Genomic DNA, 21,172 nt, shown 5'->3' with positions numbered 1-21,172 from the left:
AGCATTGACCATTGAGTTATGGACTACGTACCATGGATCTCCCCCCCCATAATCCGCCTCCCAATGTGTCTCCAGTCTCCACACGCGAGTCATAGCCAATTGATCGTTCAATATAACATCGTTCAATCTCCCCGAACGAACGTTCTGCAGACTCCAACAACAGTTGTTGCGGCATACCAATGGATTACCTAACAGGCGTCCCGACCTGTGCGGTATGCCGTGACCCTTTCAATTTATAAAGAGCAATCACTGACTCCGCCTAGCTGACGTGCCTGACAGAAGTCGTCAGCAAGTCAACATGCGCCCTTACAGACTTCTCCTGCATCTGTCCAAATCCTGAGATCAACGCGCAACTACAACCATGCGTCTTGGGGACCTGCTCCGTCAAGGAGGCTCTGACTGCGCAGAACTTTACCTACACAATATGCCAATACCCGACTGCCGATGATACTACGGTCTTTCCCATTACGAATATTGTCGGTATAATTGTCGCCATTGTTTCCGTTGCGCTGCGCCTAACAAACCGGGCGATGGACAAGCGTTTGGGACTGGATGACTATCTGATCACTCTTGCTCTGCTGTTTGCCGCTGCGGTTTCTGGAATTGGAATCAAGCGTAAGTCTTGCAATGCTGTTAGGGTCGACCTCTGCTAACGCCATTCAGTCAAGGACTATGGTCTGGGTAAAGACATTTGGACTGTTCCATTTGAAGACATTAGGATGACCCTGAAGATGTTCTTCATTGAAGAACTACTCTACTGCATTTGCATTGCCATCGTGAAATGCTCCATCCTGATGCTTTACCTTCGACTATTCCCCAATCGCGGATTGCGCATCGCTACATTCGTTACTCTCGGCGCCACGCTCCTTTGGGGATTTGTCGCCTTCTGGGTACTATTGTTCTCCTGCAAACCAATTCACTACTACTGGAACGAATGGGACGGAGAGCACCAGGGTACTTGCCTCAGCCACAACAATATTCTTGTTGCGCACTCTACCATCAACATTATCCTCGACGTCGTTGTTCTCGTCTTACCCGTCCCGGTTCTTCTCAAGCTCCAGATGCCGCTCAAGAAGCGCATTGGAGTGGTTGCCATGTTTGTTGTCGGTATTGCGTAAGTTTACAACATGTTACATCCGCTTTTCTATCAAATCTAATACATCGCAGTGTTACGGTCATTAGCATTTTCCGTCTTGTCGAAACAGTAGGATTTAACAGCACCACAAATCCAACAAGTATGTTTGCTATGCTCTTGTCTGCATTGCTCACTCGCTAACAGAAACCAGGGGATTTCGTCCCTGTTGGAATCTGGTCTCTCCTTGAATTCGACGTCGCCATCATGTGCGCCTGCATGCCTGCAATGAGATCACTCTTTATCCGCCTCTACACCCACGGCATCAAGGGACCGCTCTCGTCATACGCTAACTCTCAGCGAGCCAAGGGCAGCAGTGCCGCCACCGGCTCCAACAATAGCTCCCAGCCACAGTACTCTGGCAATTTCACTTCCAAAGCCAATCCGAACAATCCCGATTCTGGACCCGGACAGTTCATCCGACTACGAGAGATTGAGACCGGAGACGAGCTTGACCGTCAGTGGGCCGCGCAGGACCCTGAAGGGGTCACTGCCGGCAGCCTGCCTCCTCCCACTCCCAAAAGGGACTCGCAAAAACGCTTCAGCTTATTTTCGCTTGGGCGCAAGCCAAACGAGCCTCGTTCGCCAGGCTCATCTACCTTGCCGCTCTCGCCTCACACGGCACACCCGCCGCATTCGCCCTACGCGAGCTCAGCGCAGCTTACCCGCCAGGGTAGCTTCCTGAGAGATCAGGATTCCTCATCTGGTTAGAAATTTCTTAGTTGTACGCGATACCCGATTGTATGAATACGATTCATGATTTTTCATTAAAGAATCCACTGCGCTGTTTCTTGACTCGAATTGCACTGAAACCCCTGAGTAAACGATATGAGCCACTTTCATCATCCTCCACGCGTTCCTTATAAGCGAAGACCTCAGATGTCGGTAACCACTCATGAACTTGGATACCTCGCTTATTTCAATCTTGCGAGTCATGGTTCAGGGGCGCGAGTCGCGAGTCGCGTAGGGCAGCTCTAGCTGTCACTGGCCTGTGCAGATGCCAGACGCCAACTCATCGGAAGGCCGGAACAGCGGAGCTGCGGATTGTATATTATATCTCGTGTTTATGGGGCCTATCATTATTCATTAACTGAGCTTGCGACTCGGCACGCTCCACTGCCTTTTGAGCATTCCCGTTTCCCCGGTGCATGGCACTAAGGAGTTCGAGCGGTTATCGGCACCCGGAGCTCGTCCGACTGATTCTTCAGTAATTGGACCCTGAGCTTGGACCCTGGTTTGATCAGATCTTGACCTTGGTACTGGAACTACGATTCGGCGGTTGCAGTCAGCTTGAGCTGGGTCGTTCCATACAATGGGCTATGAGCTCCAAATCGTAGTTATGGTCTACTTTTGGCCCAATCTTTGCTTGAGTAACGACTGATTAACGTTACGTTAAATTTAATTCTGCGATAGGTAGGTCGATACAAACTCTAGACCTTGATCGAGTCGTTAAATTCTAGGCGCGCGAGTTCGCACGAGCTGGAGGAAGACACGCTAGCGTCTAACTCTAAGCTTGATCTCCAACTTCAAAGTCAATGGAAAGCTCAAGTGGGGAGCTGAGTGCTGTCGCTTAGGCTACCGAGTCGGGATGTTCAATTGCACTTCCACCCGTCCACCATTGGCGCCTCTGTCGCAAGAGGCTGAGAACGGCGGTACATGCCGAATTTCTGAATGATTCAGGTCTATACCTATCGGGGAACAGCAGGCGAATATGCGCGGAGATATTCTATTTTCGGGGTTTATCGCTCGCCTGCCTCTTTGGGCCCGTGAGAAAAAATGAAGCCTCGAAGTTGTCGCGTCGCAGTGATTGCATCCTGATCGCAACCCACCTGCCCTAACCTCCTGAGCGCTGCATCTGCATCTGCAGGATAAAGTTCGACAATCCTTCATCCACTCTACGTACTCTGAAGGGCACGTTCCAGCTCCATATGGATCTACCAATCACGAAACACATACCACCCTATGCTAATCTTAACTCGTCGCTAACAGCTAACCCATCTAAACCTGCCGGGCAAATTCTCCCCGAGCGTGACTAGTCTGCATCGCTTCACACTGACAGGTTAAACTCTGGATATTCAAAGCTCGGAAGCGGCGGAACCTGAATTGGATCAATTAGTCGACGACTAACCACTAATTCGCCAGGGCGTACATCTCTGCTAAACGGCAATTTACTCCTCAGCTGCATTGCGAACTCCAAACAAGCGCGAGGCATGCACCTTTGAGTTTGGGGTTTGGCTTACGTAGCTCACGTAGCTCACGTAGCTCACGTACACTTAACTTCAATGTTGTTGGCGCGTTTATCTGAATTGGTAGGTAGGTCATTCTACCTAGTAGCTTTCCAATCCACGTCGTCGTGCACGTATCCAGATGCAGGAACCGTCGCTCGAGTATGATAATCTAATTTGATCAACGACTCATAAACTACCCCCTGATGAACTGTGAAGGCAAGCTCTTTTTACTCGGGCTTCATCTGTTGCCCGAGCCCGAGCCTTCTCGAATGACCTGTAATGGTTGGTCTGGTACACTGCATGATTCACGGCAATATTACACCCACCTACCGGACAGCCATCCGTCCCTACCAGGTGCAATAGTACATTAGCTTATAGCGAACCCAGTACCGTTCCATACTCTTTTATACCAAATCAAAAGTTCATCAGCAATACTGTAACCGAGTTGATCCAAAACTTACGAATTATAAAGAAAGTAGTCCGTCGAATGGGATGAGACGGATGGTATGGTCGGTCGAATCGAGAGTGTTAGCTTTAACTGGAGAATTTGCTCGTATCTACCTATGGGCTTAATGGCACCGAATGCAGCGTGGCGCTTTTTTTGTCAAGCTTTCAGTTTGAAAGAGTATGTTAGGTAGGGAGGTGGGTAGACCGGGGTATGTATGTAACCCCGGACCTAGATTAGGATGGAGATGGAGATTCGTGAGCGTGTAACTAGTAAGACAGTTGGTATACGGTCATAGTTCGATCCTACCTTAGTCCCTTACAGGAATTTATATAAATTGAGGCTATTGTCACTCATCAAGTGCAGGGTGCAACAGAGGTATCCTCAAATATCCAATCTGGTGTTCAGATGATGATGATGATCATGGTAAGTATGCAGTTTTATGTACGAGATCTAGACCTGAATGCTGTCACTGGAACTGGAAAACTACTGGTAGGCACGGCACCATAGGTACTATAGGGAGGTCACCCGGCTACCTAGGGCTAGTGGACGGCATACAGACTCTCTCTATACAAGATGGAGGTATATATGCGCGACCACGCACCCTACTTCGTTTAAACAGTGAGACACTGACGGGTCGAAAATATATGTATAAGTTATTCAGCACAGAACGTGGAATGATAAATGGAGCACAACAGCAACACTATTCTTTCTGCACAACGTGCAATATCCTGTGTCCAGAATGACCATGTAAACAAGTTCCCTAGATAAGGAGTACATTACTACCTGCACGACGGGGCAAATGCCTAGAGACGAAGAGGTAGTTTGTTTTAGAGGTATCTCTATAATTCTTTCTCTGGGAATTTGATCGTTCGACTCTAATCTGAAATTAGAAGGGATAGAGCTCGAGCATTTCAATACAAGGGTCGCATGGCGTAAGGCGGGGCTAGTTAGTTCTTACCCGCGATGGTGAGAAATGATATACTAGTGTCTAGTACCATCTCCAAGATAATCGATGCTGTCGAGCCCTAACTACCTAGGGCTGGCCACTCCAGTCCGATAGTCACAAGCACACTGAATTGGCCAAGCCTGACTACATGATTATTCGCAGTCCCCTTTTCCAGGCTCTCTTCGGTCTACTTGTATAATTCACAAAGATCTTAAGACAGCCGACGTAGTCGAGCTTTCATACTTGTATATAAAGGTTACTTATGATACCATGTACCAGCTTTCAATTATATTGAACCATCTAAATGAATCAAGACAATTCATACGCCGCAATTGAACATCATTTTCCGTGCTTCTTCACGACATGGATATCTAGATCTTATCTAACCACGAAGCTACGTACAGTACATAACGTGAACAGTGCAAATAGATAAAACATGGACGAAATTGCCTATAGGTAGTACTAAACGGGTATTTCTCCTTCCTCGTGAAGCCACCCCAAAGCTGGGTCGCTCCTTCCTTTCTTACTCTCGTCCCGTCACCAGTCGTTCCTTCCTCATTGCGGTTCGCGCCTTCCTAGGTTATAGAATACGTGCTCAGGTTGTTCCTTTCCTACACCTAGACAGGTATTGGTTTGCAGACAGCGGCACTCCTCAAGACCGGTAATAGGTCTCTACTAAGTATTCATCTGTTGAGGTTATCGTCCCAGAGTCTGCAGTAAGTTGATGTGATGGTATTTTCAGGGTTGCCGTGACAAAGGTGAAATGGATTGGAATCAGTTAGTTTAGGTAGGTAGTTAGGTGGGTAGCCGGATATCTTCCCTAGGAGCTCTGGAATGGCTACTCAACCTCTATGTTTAGCCACTCATGACTGGACTAGGCTCAACTCAACTTAACTCCATGGTAAGCGGTCTCCGTACCTTTCATTGTCGGATCATTTATCTCTTGTCATGCGTTTGGGTTGGTGGTTGGTATGGCTCTGGACGGGCACCGTAAAGGTTGTTGGTATGTGGGTAGGTTAAGGAGCTGGATGTAGATACTAACCGGAGTACAAATGGATTAGTTACTAGCTAGTAGAATATTGTACTACAGGTCAGCAGCAACTGGAAGCGTTGAAGTACGCAGTCATAGAAAATAGTGTAATGCAATAGATAATCAAATTGACATAAGAACTATCCAAGTCCAGACCCAATACTTTACTATAAACAGACATCAAACAGCATGACAATCACGACTTAAACTGATCCTCCGTAACACCCTTCCCCATAGCCGCAGTACTACTCACACCTCCCGTAACCATCTTCAACAAATTATCCACATAATTCGCCCCACTCCACTTCTGATGCGTCACAACATCAACCTGATTGCTCATCTCAGGCTCCTGCACAAGCTCCCCATAAGCACGCATCCCCTGCTTCGCATACGCCTTCGCAAACGTATCCGTGATAAGGGCCGTAGTATGCAACCCAGCAAGCGTGATAAATTGCCACGAGTATCCCAGTTCACCCAATCTCTTGATGTATGTCTCTTGTTCGTCGCGCGGCATGGCCTTTTTCCAGTTAAATGAGGGGGACAGATTGTAGGCGAGTTTTTGCTCAGGCCAGACACTGTGCACGCCGTCTGCGAATTCCTTGGCTTGGTTGTAGTCGGGGAGTTTGGATTCCATCCAGATTAGGTCCGCGAAGGGCGCGTATGCGACGGCGCGGTTGACGGCGCATTGTGTGCCGCCTTGGTACCTATAGAATCCCTCTCTTGTGCGCGGAGCGTCCCAGTCGAAATGGATATCTGTGCCTAGGATCCCACGTGCAATAGCGCGCGCTTCAGAGTTCGACTTCCCCTTGGAACTGCGGAGGAATTCACTCGTCAATGCGGGCTTATTGGGGAGGGGCGACGCATTGATTGCGTCGGTGACGGCTTCGCTGAAGAGTTTGAGCCCGGCCTTGGAGACCCATTCGTCTTCGATTGCTTGCAGGTCGGAGCCGTTCTTCCCGGCTTGTTCGGCGGCGACCATGAGGTCGTTTAGCGGTTGGAGGGAGGGGTTTGTGGAGCCGATGATGAAGGCGTGGTCGCGGTGGTCGATTGTTGAGGTGATGAGGGTTGCGGCTTCGGAGTCTGTTCGGGCGATTGCTAGGAGGTCGGTTCCTTCGTTCTTAATTAGATTCTGTCATTTGAGTTATTCGGGAGGAGGTGCATACCCATGATATCAGCCTGCGCACGGATAGCGACCAGGCGGTTGATGTGCTCGCTGATAGGCACGAGGACCTTTCCGGCCATATGGCCGCACTTCTTGGTACCAGGGGCTTGGTCCTCAATGTGAATACCGGCAGCACCACGCTCAACAAAGAGCTTGGTGAGTTTCATGACGGCAGTGAGACCGCCGTGGCCGGTGTCGGCATCGGCGATGATGGGGCGGAGGTAGTCGACGTTGGCGACGTTGCCGCGCTTCTCCTTGGGTGTTGTGATGCGCTCCTCGCGCTGTTTTCGGTCGTGGAAGAGCTGGGCGAGGAAGAGCTGGTTGACTTTGTTGGGGACGGTGTTCTATTGCCGTGTCAGCACCTTTCCTTGTTTGTAGAATGTATAGAAGGTAGAGTATAGACATACCATAGGATAATCCGCAAGATCCGGCGAGGGCTCATCGGTCGAAGAAGCAGTCGAGGAACTCTGCCAGCCAGAGACATAAACGGTATCGAGGTACTTTGCCATCTGAGTGAGCATCGTTGGCTCAAGACAGCCATAGGTGAAGCTAGCTTCTTTGTTCTGAGAACCGCAGAAGATATCCGTTAGTGACAATTGCAAATAGCTTGAAGAGGGGAAGGTAGACCAACCTTGAAGTTCCGCTCAACAATCCCCCACAGCTTCTTCGCCTGCGCATTAGAGGGATAATCAATGGCGAGATTCCCGCGCTTAGCGACAATCTGTTCAGCGGTAAAAGGCCGCTTGGTGTGTCTCCATCGCGAGTCCTTCCACCAGTTCTTGACGGCTTGGACTTCGTCGAGGTACTTTCTGTCTTCGTCTTCGTGGAGACCCATGATTGCGGTAGTAAGGTGGATGTGAAGTGAAGCTTTTAGAGCATGTACTAGTACAGCACAGTACAATAACCAAGATGTGAAGGGTGGTAGGTATACAAGATCAAGATCAGAAACAAACGTCCAACCCCAGACAAGAGAGATCGAAAGAGAAAAGATAGTTCAGTCAAAATCACAAGCCAACCCAAACCCGGGGAACCAAGCGCATTATAAGGCCCAGCGCAATGCGTCACCCTCACATCGACCGAACGGAAGTATGACTGAGAGCGTACCGCCAGTCGGTAAACGCTCGGCTCAGCGGGACAGACAGGAAGCTGGCAGCGCAGAAACGGGCGGGCGTGACCCGGCGAAAACTCGCAGATTCAGGCATGGCAATAATTGGCAATCCAAAAGTGACAGTCACAAGCTTCGCCGGGTATGTACTATGAGTGGCTCATAGTTCGGGAGAGAGGATCATGGCGCGGTTGGCCCTCGGTCTAATGGGGGGCTGCCTGAGGTGTCGAGTCAGTGGCCGAGACCGGATGGATTTCTTTGGATTTGCCCCGGACCCCAGGAATTGGATTGTTTGAGATGCCGCGGGCTGTGAGTCATTGTGGTCTTTTGGCTGTTGCCATTGTTGTTGCTCAATGCGATGAATATCTCGACTTTGAGATTGAACGAAGAGACTGTTGAAGTCGTCCGGAAGAACAAAAAAATATGGATGACATCATCACATGTGCTTCTTCAGCCTTCATCCTTGTATCCTTATGACAGTACATAACAGTACAACAGCCGAGTCCACCCGCAACTTCCCCGGTATTCGTGTAATATTAATACATCGCCTAAAAGATTTCGAGGCTCTATCTACTCCGATAGCTGTGCTACACCAGCGTCTCCAACGGCATGCTATATACAAAGACACATACATACTTACGTTCAATAACCAGACTGAACTTATTGATTATTTACAATCGTTATCTCCTCTGCCGTGTATCGTATTACGAGAATCAAGTTACTATACAACTACCCTCAAACAATTGAACCTCGGCACAACCAAAGTACAAGGTACAAGCACAAGCTCAATCGCACACCACCAAAGCCCACCGCAACCCAGACTCCAGCCTCTTTCGTCGGAACCTGCCCGCGGTAACATGATAGGCTAGCCCTCTAAGCTAGAAGATAGCTCACCCCGGACGTTCGCCGTCGAGCTCTGTCTTAGCTTGCGCACGAGAATAGCCTCGGGTGAAACAGGAGGTCGGGCCGTTTGTTTTCGGGGGTATATCTTTATCACTCTAGATATTTATTTTGGTAACTCAGGAGAGAAGAGATGAGTCATTAAGTACCGAGTTGAAGCCAAATAGGACATCATATTCAATTCATTCATTTCATTAAACCAAGAGCTGCATCTATGGTATTATGATTTTGGTAACACATCATGAACAAGAACATACGTAATCCAAATGAAATGAAGCCGAATAACTTCTACCTCTACCTATTGAAGTAAGGAAGAAAGACCTTTTAAAAAATCGGTACCTTGGTCACGCGACACGATCAACGTATCGCGCTTCAGGATAATGTCACTTATTTCGCGTCAAAGACGGCGTCACCCTGTGCGGCGACGGCCTTGTTGTATGTATCCCAGGGTGTTACGGCTCCTAGAGCGCGGCGCTGGTGCGCATTTAGGATGTCGAGACCGTAGACGTAGGATGCGTTGACCCAGCCGAATCTGTTACCGTTAATTAGTACAATGTCTTGGATAAAATTGAAGAAAATGGTAAAGACGTACCCCTCTTTCGGCGCACCCTTAAAGTCAACGCCCTGGTTACCATACTCGGCATCAACCCGATGGGGATCAATAGGCCGAGTAACATCGTACTTCTCAACGACCACACCATTAAAGTCAACGAAGGCCTTAGTAATCATGTACAGCCACTTGTACGCCAACCGCTCAGCCTCCTCCTGGTACCCGTACCGAACCATGCCGGTCCAAGCGAGCATCTGCTGCGGCGCCCAGCCGTAGGGGTAATCCCACTGTCGGGTAGGGCGGTCGAGACCGACGGCACCACGGGACTCTTCAGTTCCCGAGACGATGCCGCCGAATTCCTCGAAGCGGGGGAGGGCCTTGGCGACCATTTCCGAGGCCTGGCGGGGCGTGGCGAGACCGGCCCACAGGGCCCAGAGGGTCGTTGCGCTCTCGTAGTTGCCGCGGGTTTGGGTGGCAGTGTTGTAGTCGAAGTACATCCCCTTCTCCTCGTCCCAGAGGTAGCTGTCCATGCGCATCTTTCTGCGGCGAGCGCGGCGGTCCCAGACGGAGGAGGACTCGCTTTGCACGTTCATTGTTTGGGGCGTGCGGAATTCGACGGGGATGTCGAGCTTGTCGTTGAAGTAGACGCGGATGACGCGGGCGATGTCGACTTCGTATTTGTATAGGAGAGAGTTGAGGTCGACGGTTGCGATGTTTCCGCAGACGCGCTCGAGGCGGTAGCTGGTGTCGTGGCCGGATTCTCGTACTGCGCGGTCGTGCATGAAGTACTCGTCTAACTCTGGCTCGTCGACTTCGCGGTAGTTGTAGGCGCGGACGAATTCCTTAAATGTCATGCCGTGCTTTTCAGCGTATGGGGTTAGGAGATGGAGGAAGTGAGTTGCTTCCGTCTCTGGAGGTACTCCGAAACCTGGAGAACGATACCGCGAGAGACCTGAGACTGGGTCAAGGCGAGGCTCAGACATCCAGACACTGTAGTACTCTTTAATTGCAGCGAGAATTGCCTCGCGCAGGAAATCTAAGGCGTCTGGCTCGGTCTTGATGCGCTCGTACACGCGGATGGCCATGTCTGTCAGGAAAGGTGGTTGAGATCGAGTGAGGTAGTATGTACGGTTGGCGTTTAGGATCTTCGCATAGTGCTTGATGCAGAAGCAGAAGTTGACCACCATGGCTTTGGCGAGGTCGACTCGGTTGCTAGACAACAGTCCAAGCGACTCCATGTAACTGTCCCAGCCGTACAATTCGTTGAAGCGACCTCCTGGGACAACGAACGGCACTCCTGAAAAGTCCTTCTTACCATCCTCATCAACCTTCTCCTCCATAGCCAAAGCCAAAAGACCAGGCTTCTCATTCAGATCTCTCACATACTCTGGTGTAATGTCGGCAGCGAGCTCCAACACCTCAAGACGCAACTCAGGCTTCTCTTCTGCGACTCTCCGGTAGTACTCCAACTGCTCGGGAGCACCGGGTGGCACATAGATTCGAGGTCGTGGGTCATCTGTCCAGTCTTTGGGATCTCGCCCAGCGACTTGAATGTTAGACCCATCGATCTTTCGAGTAAGTGATACCCAGAAAGAGTTCTTGATGAGACGCGATAGTCGAGAGACGGGGTTTTCGGAAAGACGCTCCTCGTCGAGGACAATGTGCTTGCGCCCGTAGTCTTTGGCGATTGTAAGCTCTTGGAGCAGGTTGGAGAGCATGTATGTGCCTCGCACGTCGAATCTGTTGTATCCTGAGGAAGCCGCCGTTCCTACAGAGAAGACCTGATCGGTCAGTACGGTTAAATTGATAGGGGAATAATACACACCTTAGGGCCAACATCTTCAATAGTGATCTGGTGGTTCCTGTCCGAATCCTCGCTCTCAAGCAACCGATCCAGTGTAGCGTCGACATCGATGAGGAACTTGCGGGGGTTTCCGGACGTGGGGTCTGTGCGCGGTCAGTATACAACACCCCTTGCTAATTCAGCTTCGGTACATACCCATGCTTCCACGCCGTGTGTTCTGAGTCCCCAGGATATCTTGTAGTTCTTGACGGTTGAAGGATTTCAGGGTCTATCACAGCAAACAATCTCAGTCAGCAATTCATCCCACCATCTTTCCTCTCGAAACTGGTGTATAAGACATACAGAAGAAAAAGCTCTTCGGCCCTTCCTCAACCTCGAATTCGCCTCAGCATCACCATAGTAAACATCCGGGTTCTGAAAGGGGTCGCCGCCGGAGCTAGAGCGTCTGTGCTGAGGCGGAGGACCGCCGTTGGTCTTGGTCGCGATTGCCGAGTCGTCCATGCTGTACGGATTATTATTGCAATATGATATAGAATATTATCGAAGACAAGGATGATGGAGTGTGGCTTTAGGAGGTATATAAGCACAATAGCTTAGCGAGCTCTTGACTGCAAGTACCGTGCCACTGGCTGCCCCGCGCTAGTCGCAGTGCGGAGAGAAATTCAGCGGTGAGGGATGCGATGCGGTTGGTTGTGATAGGTAGGTAGGTAGGGTTCGAGTGGCAGGTGAGATGTGTGTTGATTCTTGAAAACAAGACGAGTCAGTTGACAGATTGGACAATTCTTAAGAAAGTGAATTGGGGTATGAAGTAAGTCGCAGAGCAGTTCCAGGATATGACGGCATCGGGGTCCGCCGCCCACCAGGATGACATAACCTCTCCACTGGGGTAGAATGGAAGCTGTGGCCAACTCACTGTTCGAGAAAAATATCAAGACTGTGCAATGTTTGTCTGGGGAGAAGTACAGAATCTGTGTGCCCTCGGTCCTTTTATCTTTTTGTGTCACAACAAAAGCGTTGGGAATGCTAATGCTGGTCGAGCCCATCGGTGTAGACCGCACGTGACCCTGCCGAGGAGTAAATATAGCTCTGCCTGCAGTCTGCTGTGCACTCCACCTTTCCTGATCCTTTAAAACTTCTATCGTGATCGTCATGCTTCTACAAAACCCTGTTCACCGGGCGAATGCTGACTTGACGGATTATTGATTCTCCAACTGGCACCTTGTCACCTTGGTAGGGATACGAGGCCGCCAGAGCCGCGAACAATTGGACATGTCTATTTGTCATAAAAAACTCCATGATTTCACCGGCGAAATAGTTGTATCATGTCTCATGTCTGACGACCCATTAGGTAGAATCCGCAAGGTACAACCTAAAACTTGAGGCGGGTCATCTTTATAAAGTCTATCTACGGAGTCCATCGACAGTCGTATCTGAGACATGAGTCGACAGGCAGATATAGTTCATGCACAGACCGGCTTATCGACTTGGCTTTGGGGTTTCCTTACGGCGTCAATTCTACTAAAAAGGAAATTCCCGGTCATGGAAGATAGGTACTTCATCCTTATCTTTATCGACCCACTGCTCCGCGCCCTATCAATCGGTCTTTGATTAGTGGCACCATGCTTATTTTGGCAATTTGGAACGAGGCTCAGCTCTACAGTAGCGGATAAATGGCCCAGATAAAACACGCCGCGTGCTCTATGCGTCCTGTAGCAACATCATCTAGCCCCCTCCCTGAGCATCATGGGTTGTCCCACTGCAACTGCAACTGCGAATCTTGGTGACATCAACACCAGCGCAAACTTTGGCGACGTATCGACAAGACATACTGAGCTGGAACTGGCAATCGACTTTGACCATGCCGTTGTAACTGGGACAACGACAATCCACGCCATTTCGCTGATTGATGGACTGACAACTATGGTGCTTGATACCAGCCATCTGTTAATCAGGAACGTTAGGCTAGGTGAAAGTGGCCTTGAATGGGAACTTGGTCCGCTAAAGGATCAAAATGGCCGGCCTCTTTATCTCAGACTGGATCGGGAATACCATGTCAACGAGACTTTCAAAGTTGAAGTAACCACCTCGTCTTGCCCAGTGGTTTCCCCAGAATGCCCGAAGACATGCATTGCTAATACCGTAGTTTTTGACATTCGTAGATCTCATTTGAGACTACTTCTCAGTCCACTGGCCTTCAATGGTTTACACCCGTACAGACGGATGACAAGAAATACCCCTTTTTATGTAGGGCCCTAGTCCACTTCCGAGAGTACTTTTGTGATTGACAAGGTATGCAGTTTCTCAAGGAGAACCCGTTCATGCACGATCAATCTTCCCCTGCCAGGACACGCCATCAGTGAAGACAACATTCCAAATCACCATTCATTCCGTTCTACCAGTCGTTGCCAGCGGTGTCCCCCATCAAAGCCTTCTATTCCCGCCCTTGCAGGGGGAGCTCACCATGCAGAAATATACATTTACGCAGGATATCCCGATCTCAAACTACCTGTTTGCCGTGGCAAGTGGGTAAGCAGCACTTCTCAGAGTCCAGTGGCCGGTATCTCACGGCGATGGCGATGCTGACTCACAGCAGAAACATGGTTGGGGCGCAAATAGCGCCAAAGAGCTATGTATATGCTGCACCGGGCTTCATCGACGCCTGCAAGGCTGAATTTGAGTCTGATATACAAGCCATCATCGACGCAGGAGAAGTGAGTACAACTGCAGTACTCCAACTATTCAATATAAAACCCGATCGCTGAGACAAACACGCACTGGGTCCCAGGAACTGATTTTCAAAAATCCCTGGCCGCTTTACAACCTCGTCGTGCTCCCAAAGTCCTTCCACCTCGGCGGCATGGAAAATCCAGTCTTCAACTTCTACAGCGCCACTGTTGTATCGGGTGACGGCGAGAATATTTCGGTCGTGGCGCATGAGTTCGCGCATACCTTTAGCGGCAACCTCGTTACGAACTTCTCCTGGGAGCACTTTTGGCTTAATGAGGGGTGGACGGTCTATATCGAGCGCGAGATCCTGCGTAAGTTGCGCGGCGACGAGGAGGTCACTTTTCAAGCTATCGTCGGTTGGAATGAGCTCGTCTATAATGTGGCCGCGTATGGTGGAAGCAATAGCATAGAGACGAGTCTTGTTCTGCAGTTCCAGGGCAAGAGGCCTGACGACGTGATGTCCAAGATTGCTTATGAGAAGGGATACACCTTTCTCTGCTTTTTGGAGGGTGTTGTAGGACGGGGGAACTGGCTCAGGTTTATTCCCCATGTTAGTTGCTTTTTTCTTTCTTTCTCTTCTTTTCTTTTCTTGCCTGAATAATGGTCTACAATGCTGATGACATATGGCACAGTACTTCCGCCTGTTCTCCAAAAGGACAATCACGTCCTATACCTTCAAACACGCAGTGCTAGACTTCTTCGCCTCGAACAAGGACGCATCCAGAAAACTAAACTCCACGAATTGGGACACCTGGTTCCATAGCCCCGGACTACCACCAAAGCCTCCTTTCCAATCTACGCTGTACGATAACTGCATCAATCTAGCCAAATGGTGGACGAGCCCGGGCACACCCAAGACATCTCCATTCAAGCCTGATGCAAGTGACGTCCAGGGGTGGACAGCCGGCCAGTTTCTAGTTTTCCTCGACTTGCTCCTCGACAGGGCCGAGTTGGTGACGCTGGATGCCTTTCGATTGCTGGGTCCTGAGTACGGAGTAGAGAGGACGAGAAACTTTGAGATTCTGGCGCGCTATCTTAGGCTTGGTTTGGAGGTTGGAGATGAGAAGATTATCGGAAGAACTGAGGCGTTTCTTGGGGAGACGGGGCGTATGAAGTTTGTTAGGCCTTTGTGAGATTCTCTTTCCCCCCCTCCCCCTCCCCCTCCCCCCCACCTCTTGATGGTCCTTGGAAGATCCCAGCGCTCACACGTGTCTCGTTTAGATTCGAGGCCCTTCTAAAGCAGAACCGAGGAATTGCACAGGAGGTGTTTCGCAAATATCGTGGCTTTTACCACCCCACGTGTACACGGCTGATTGAGGGTTTACTGTAAAGGGGGATGGGGAAAGGGTATCTATAGATGATAGTGTCAATCTAAGATTTTGTTCCTGGAGTAATAGAATAGTACATTCTATACCTGACTTCCTTGTCCTTGACCAGAAGTCATAGTTTTTGGGTGCATTGTTTTGTCCTCTCCCTCATCTTCCTTCTCTTCCCAAAACAAACATCGCCTGGGACTAGACCAGAAGTGCCAAACGACATCAAAATGGTAAGTCATATTCGAGTCCATCAATTACGTCTAGCTATCCCCTGAAGCAGCGACTACGTTATCCCAATCCCTCAGCAATCAAACTGCCCCATCAAAAAGATTGTTCTTTCGCCAAAGATGTGCCAATTCCTCCAGATACGCAGCGTACAGTTTGGTCGCGTTGAAACTGCAGCACATGTTAGCGCTGAGAAACAAAAACTAATGACAATAATGATAATAATAAAAGGCCTTACTAATTTACTCTATCCAGCTTCTCTGTAATATATAAGAATCCACATTAAATTATTGATCAACATGGGGCGAAAGAACGTACTATTGATAGAATGCGCACTATCCGAGGGCCTCCCTACCGGCAGTAAAAGCACACTTTTGCCAAATACTTGCTTCAGGTCCAGAGCAACGGGGATACTGGCTCAAGTTAGTTAGGAAAAGTGTCTCTCTGTGCACTGGTCTGGGATCATCACCTTCCACCCTCACATGCAAGATCTGGCGCAACGCCCCAGACCTCCTCGGTTGCATTCCGAGCAGCCTGATAGTTCCAGTGGTCGGTGTCCTCGAAGAACCAGTCACTCTGGTGCGCACATTCGAGCGAAAGGCTGTTTTGGCTCCCGAGGTTCTCGAATTGCGTCGCGATGTGGCGTCTCGGTAGTTGGTCGACTGTGGTAACTTGCATGTTGGGAACAGACCGAATACTGAATTTGCCGATGAGGTCTGCTGGAATGGAGGTTGTTGCGGACGCGCTGGGCTTTGCGTTTTCGATACGGTGTATGGTGAGTGAAGGCATTCGCCAGCTATTTGGGCTCCATGATTAGTGTCCGGGTTGAACCGTGAAGCCGGGAAGTTAGAGAGAAAGGAAGAATGAAAAAGTGCATACCGCGCGATGAGCATGTCCGCTTTCCCCTTGTGGAGACTTCTGCCACCAATCTCACCACCTAGGAGTTCAGCATCAGAGACGTGAAGCTCTTCGTATCTCTGCCTCTCAAGCCCCATTACTGGCGCTACATCATCATACATCCCTGCTATGTGTACCCTACCACTTGAATCCACGAGAGATGACATGACCCGAACCATGTCAGTCATAGGCTCAGATATCACTCCCCCAAAAGACCCACTGTGCGCATCCTTCTTAGCTCCAGTAATCCACAAGATATAGAATAGGACCCCTCGAAGGCCACAGGTGATACTAGGATGCCTCTCACCCGCCCACACCGTGTCCGTGATACACACTGCATCAATACCAGACAAGAACTCGTCCGCCTCGTCTTCAATGGCGCCGCGGAACCCAACAGATCCGCTCTCCTCAATACCCTCGAGACAGAAGATTAGATTGACGGGGACGGGGACATCTCGGCCACTTGCTCGATACGCCTGGATCATATTCAACCAGCTGACCAAGGGGCCCTTGTCATCTGAGGTTCCTCGTCCGCGCAGCATGCCGTCCGGCTCGACGGTGAGGGTCCAGGGGTCATACTTCCAGCCGGCGGAGAGAGCTGCTGGCTGGATGTCATAGTGGCTATACACCAGGAGGGTCATTTTCTGCGGGTCGTTGCCCAAGCGTTTCAGCACAAGCGGAGGGAGGTCAGCGGTTCCATCAGTCCCTGGCTGTTTTCCCAGTGGCTTTAGATGAGCGTCAACTCCCAGAGACTTCATCTCCGCAACGATCCATTGGGCCATCTACGGGTGTGAATTTTCAGTACCTAATCCAAGGGCTTTTCTTCTCTCTTCTGGTTTTGACTGACCTTGAGTACATGATGGCGACTGTCCAGGTCGGCAGAGACTGAGGGGATTTCGATGGCCTGCCGCAGCCCTATAAAGGGTTAACGAGAGCCGGAAAAGAATTGATTGATAAGTTTGACTTACTCTCCAGAAAGTTGTTCTCAAGAGTGTCCACCCTGGTAGGTTTTGTGAGTCAAAGATCGAGCCTGAGGGGAGAGATGGAGATTACCTTTGGAGGAGATCACGTAGTCCCATCTTCTACAATTATCAGGTTACTTTGGTCTTTTCTTCTTTTTTGCCCCTCTCATTAAATACCTCTCCGGGCAAGGCAATCACCAGAAATTACCCAATTTGGAAACATTATACGAGGCCCACCATTGTCCATTCAGATCCATGTAGGTATTTGGCCGGTCTATTCTCAGAGTACCTATTCCATGCCCTTTTTTTCTTTTTCTTTTGTTCTTTTTGTAACCCTTTTCAAAAGGTGAATCACAAGTCAAACACACTCCCAGCACCAACCAAGCACAAGATGCACCAACCACCAAAGATTCTCGTCATCGGGTCTCCCACAGGCCTCATCCCCCCCCAACACCTGGAAAACATTCACATCCCGCTTCAACACCCGCCTATACGACTTCAAAACGACCGCTGAGTTTCACTCCTCCCTAGAAAACGGCGACTGCCGCACAATAAGCGGCATCGTCCGACTAGGCCTCAATATCCCGCCCGGCTGCGCCAAGGTCTCCGTGGGCTGGACACACCAAGCCCTCTCCTCCCTCCCGGCCTCTCTAAAGGTCATCGTGAACTTCGGGCACGGCGTCAGCGACGAGGCCGTGGATGGGCTCAGTGAGCGCGGGGTCGTATTCCTGAACACCACGGGTGGCTGCGAGGCTACCGCCGCTGTGGGTGTGTACCTGATCATCGCGGCGTTTCGGCACCTAGGTCATTACGAGAGAATGCTGCGGGCAGATCCGGGTCTCTTTTTGCCTGCGGTAAGGGAGTCGGCAAAGACGGCTGAGGATCCGTTCGGGAAGAAACTTGGGGTCTTGGGGATGGGGCTGATTGGGCGGGCTGTTGCGAGGCATGCGGCGTCGTTGGGAATGCACGTTCATTGCCTTGGTCGATTGAGTCTAAGGAGGCAGCTGCGGCTGCAGCTGGATGATGCTGAAGAGGAGGAGGAGGAGGAGGAGGAGGAGGAGGAGGGGGGTACCCTACCTCGCCTCACAGTCCACAGTGATCTGGAAGGTCTTGCTCACACCGTAGACTGCCTAATTCTGACATGCCCGTACACAGAGTCAACGCACCACATTCTCAGCAGAGAAGTTCTTTTCAAAATGAAGCGCGGTGTTCGGATCGTCAATATCTCGCGAGGCCGCTGTATTGACGAGGAGGCATTATGCGATGCCATTGACGCTGGTATAGTTGGTGGTGTAGGGCTGGACGTTCATCATGATCAGTAAGGCCGCTTTCCTACCTACTTACTTACTTACTTACCATCCTTTCGTATGGAAGTATACCTACTAATGCTAATACTACCATACTTCTCCACACCGGTCGTGAGTCCCAGGCTCTTGAAGTACAGCTGCGCGACTTTGCTGCCTCATGTGGGCGGTCTTAGCATGGACTCGATGAAAGTAAGTCTCGGCCCTATGGACCTTTAGGTTAGCGAGTACGGACCTCGCAGATGCGGCATCCCTATTGACTGGCTGCATTCTGTAGAGGCATGCCAATATTGCACTTGAGACCATCAGTGCGTTTTTCAATCGAGAGCAGGCGCCTGCAGGTATACATGAAGAACTATAGGGATAGGATAGGCCGGGGAGGATTGTTGTGTTTGATGAGTATTTAGATCAAGGACTGACTGTCTTTGTCTATTATGAACTTCCTATGATACTCCTTTGCTCTAATTAAGTTCCTTCTCATACATTGCAGAGTATCCCTAGACCCGACCAGACTTGAAAAGAAAAGGAATCGGCAGAGGATGTCAGAGAAATAACCCTACGTTTCGACCGTTCATGCACGGCCACAGACTCCTATCAACGCATCAGTAGTTGTTCCTTTTCATCGTCTACCAGGTCTCTCCATGAATTCGTTGATGGAGAAGATTACTCCATGTCTAATCCACGATTCTATATTAATCAGAAGCTGCTACCAGCGGGTCTATCCATGTTTTACTGATTTGATCTCGTGGCCCATCCATGCTGGGAATGTAGGTACTCAGTGGACATTTGCATCCTCACTCATCGATAACATACCCCCATTCATGCTCCACCCGGCCATACACAATGTCTTCGATCCACCCTTTAATAGCAGAGGAATATACTAAAACCGGTGATTCGTGGCCTTCTGCATTGACCGTCATTGGCATTGATACACGGTCATGACGGTATTTGATCTCCGCAACAGGGGTAATGAATACCTAGATGGGAGGAGAGGGATTAGCGTCGTTCGTGCTCCTATCCCCCTTCTCTTTTGGCCCATATGCTGGAGAGATCTAAGGTAGGTAGGTAGGTAGGTAGGTAAGTAACTCACCGCTGTCCCAGTAACAAAGCACTCAACAAGCCGGCCCTCAGACTGAGCAAGCACAATCTCATCCATGAACGAAGGCCGCTCGACAACACTAAGCGGCTCTAGACGGGAGGAGGAGGACGAGGACCCCTGAAGGCGATCTCTAGCCGAATTAAGAACGCTCTGGCGCGTAACCCCCGGGAGAACAACGCCCAGATCCAGCGACGGCGTAACAAGCTGCAGCGCCCGCGACGCCCTATCCCTCCAGACAACAAAGAAGTTACTTGCGCCCGCTTCTGTCACGAGCTGATCCTGACCCTGGGCTGCATCAAGCAACCACAAAGTCTGGCTGCACCCTTGCTCCCTAGCCATCCCGTGCGCCATCAACGCAGGCCCATAACTCGCGCCCACCTTGCTGTTCCCGAAGCCGCCGGGCCAGGCGCGCACCATTGCAGTCTCCTGCCCCTGGCCGCGGGCTGAGGGAACAGCGCGGCGAACACGAAGAACAGCGCTTCTGTCGGGACAGTGATGCCTAGTGCTTCGCCGCTGCCGATCATCGCGCGGCGCACGTACAGGTTTGTCCCTGGGTCCGGCAGCCAGCGCTTACACTCGACGGCCAGAAAGGCGCAGATGAGATTTAGGAGAGCGTCGGGGTCAAAAGGTGGCAGGGCGACGCGGGCATTCGATGCCTGTAGGCGCGCGCAGTTGAGGTTCGGGCGGAATAGACGGATTCGGCCATCATAGCCGCGGTAGACTTTCATACCTTCCTACTTACCGTACTTACATGGTTAGAACCGAGAAGAGAAGAGAATAGAAGAGAAGGAAAGGAGGGAAACGAGTCTTACAAAGGCCTCGGTGGCATAGTGCAGTACGCTGGCCGTCGGGTGCAGGGCGATCTTGCCGTATGCTTGGATCAGGGGCGTTCCCCAGCCCTTTTCCGCTGTCCAGGGGACTTGCAGCATATGCGCTGTTGTTGCCTTCTGGGTAGATCTGACTGGGTCGTCGACCGGTGGAACTGGCTTTTGGACTTTCTCGGGCACCAGATTGTAGACCATGCGTGAAGCATCCATGTCGCGGGGAAGAGTGTCACTATGCTTGTTTCGCTTTAGGGTATGACAGAGCTAGGCTGGGAGTCGTGGTATTTGAACTAGTACTCTCTCTGCAGTATTAAGTTTGTGTCTTTTTTTGGATATATTATCAATACACAAGATAGTTCCCGAGCAGGCCATCGCCGTATTGCCGAATTTCGGTAATTCAGAACGACGGCAAGAGTGGATAGGGGGTATATAGATAGATAGATGGGTAGGTAGGTAGGTACGGCTGGGCACCCTCCTACAAAAGTAGCCTTGGGATAGAAGCACATCTAGATC

At 50.4% G+C, this 21,172-nt stretch overlaps 7 protein-coding genes across 7 annotated transcripts; 3 read left to right on the top strand and 4 right to left on the bottom strand.

The window, feature by feature from the left end:
• Window positions 1-179: 179 nt before the first annotated feature.
• Window positions 180-1,843, top strand: BDV14DRAFT_202430 (CFEM domain-containing protein; the record flags this gene model as incomplete). Its single annotated transcript, XM_073774038.1, has 5 exons — window positions 180-212; window positions 264-615; window positions 664-1,114; window positions 1,168-1,235; window positions 1,287-1,843. 5 exons carry the CDS (start codon window positions 180-182, stop codon window positions 1,841-1,843), a joined length of 1,461 nt encoding a protein of 486 aa, XP_073625762.1.
• Window positions 1,844-5,897: 4,054 nt separating this feature from the next.
• On the bottom strand, window positions 5,898-7,945 carry BDV14DRAFT_177632 (isocitrate lyase 1). The gene is made up of 4 exons (XM_073769453.1): window positions 7,578-7,945; window positions 7,354-7,509; window positions 6,948-7,290; window positions 5,898-6,894 (listed from the first exon to the last, which is right to left on the bottom strand). The coding sequence occupies exons 1-4, from the start codon at window positions 7,779-7,781 to the stop codon at window positions 5,981-5,983; spliced, it is 1,617 nt and encodes a 538-aa protein (XP_073625761.1). The 5' UTR covers window positions 7,782-7,945; the 3' UTR covers window positions 5,898-5,980.
• A 1,207-nt stretch (window positions 7,946-9,152) lies between these two features.
• Window positions 9,153-12,294, bottom strand: BDV14DRAFT_177630 (alpha,alpha-trehalase). The gene is made up of 5 exons (XM_073769452.1): window positions 11,648-12,294; window positions 11,501-11,573; window positions 11,327-11,448; window positions 9,544-11,282; window positions 9,153-9,483 (listed from the first exon to the last, which is right to left on the bottom strand). The coding sequence occupies exons 1-5, from the start codon at window positions 11,804-11,806 to the stop codon at window positions 9,339-9,341; spliced, it is 2,238 nt and encodes a 745-aa protein (XP_073625760.1). The 5' UTR covers window positions 11,807-12,294; the 3' UTR covers window positions 9,153-9,338.
• A 754-nt stretch (window positions 12,295-13,048) lies between these two features.
• BDV14DRAFT_210277 (Metalloprotease) lies at window positions 13,049-15,451 on the top strand (the record flags this gene model as incomplete). Its single annotated transcript, XM_073775860.1, has 7 exons — window positions 13,049-13,381; window positions 13,465-13,549; window positions 13,603-13,831; window positions 13,899-14,016; window positions 14,091-14,582; window positions 14,665-15,161; window positions 15,254-15,451. 7 exons carry the CDS (start codon window positions 13,049-13,051, stop codon window positions 15,360-15,362), a joined length of 1,863 nt encoding a protein of 620 aa, XP_073625759.1. The 3' UTR covers window positions 15,363-15,451.
• A 205-nt stretch (window positions 15,452-15,656) lies between these two features.
• On the bottom strand, window positions 15,657-17,549 carry BDV14DRAFT_202426 (CNDP dipeptidase; the record flags this gene model as incomplete). Its single annotated transcript, XM_073774037.1, has 8 exons — window positions 15,657-15,744; window positions 15,812-15,833; window positions 15,892-15,986; window positions 16,043-16,369; window positions 16,453-17,252; window positions 17,318-17,385; window positions 17,439-17,470; window positions 17,524-17,549. 8 exons carry the CDS (start codon window positions 17,547-17,549, stop codon window positions 15,657-15,659), a joined length of 1,458 nt encoding a protein of 485 aa, XP_073625758.1.
• Window positions 17,550-17,728: 179 nt separating this feature from the next.
• Window positions 17,729-18,754, top strand: BDV14DRAFT_202425 (uncharacterized protein; the record flags this gene model as incomplete). Its single annotated transcript, XM_073774036.1, has 2 exons — window positions 17,729-17,778; window positions 17,842-18,754. The coding sequence occupies 2 exons, from the start codon at window positions 17,729-17,731 to the stop codon at window positions 18,752-18,754; spliced, it is 963 nt and encodes a 320-aa protein (XP_073625757.1).
• Window positions 18,755-19,530: 776 nt separating this feature from the next.
• BDV14DRAFT_191300 (branched-chain amino acid aminotransferase II) lies at window positions 19,531-20,857 on the bottom strand (the record flags this gene model as incomplete). The annotated part of the gene is made up of 4 exons (XM_073771472.1): window positions 19,531-19,713; window positions 19,827-20,217; window positions 20,250-20,569; window positions 20,648-20,857. 4 exons carry the CDS (start codon window positions 20,855-20,857, stop codon window positions 19,531-19,533), a joined length of 1,104 nt encoding a protein of 367 aa, XP_073625756.1.
• Between the last annotated feature and the right edge of the window lie 315 nt (window positions 20,858-21,172).

Source organism: Aspergillus stella-maris (genome assembly GCF_047715825.1).
Source record: "Aspergillus stella-maris strain CBS 113639 unplaced genomic scaffold BDV14scaffold_47, whole genome shotgun sequence".
In the NCBI taxonomy this organism is placed as follows: Eukaryota; Fungi; Ascomycota; class Eurotiomycetes; order Eurotiales; family Aspergillaceae; genus Aspergillus; species Aspergillus stella-maris.
Note: the sequence above shows the minus strand (reverse complement) of the source record. Positions and strands in the feature narration are given on the sequence as shown.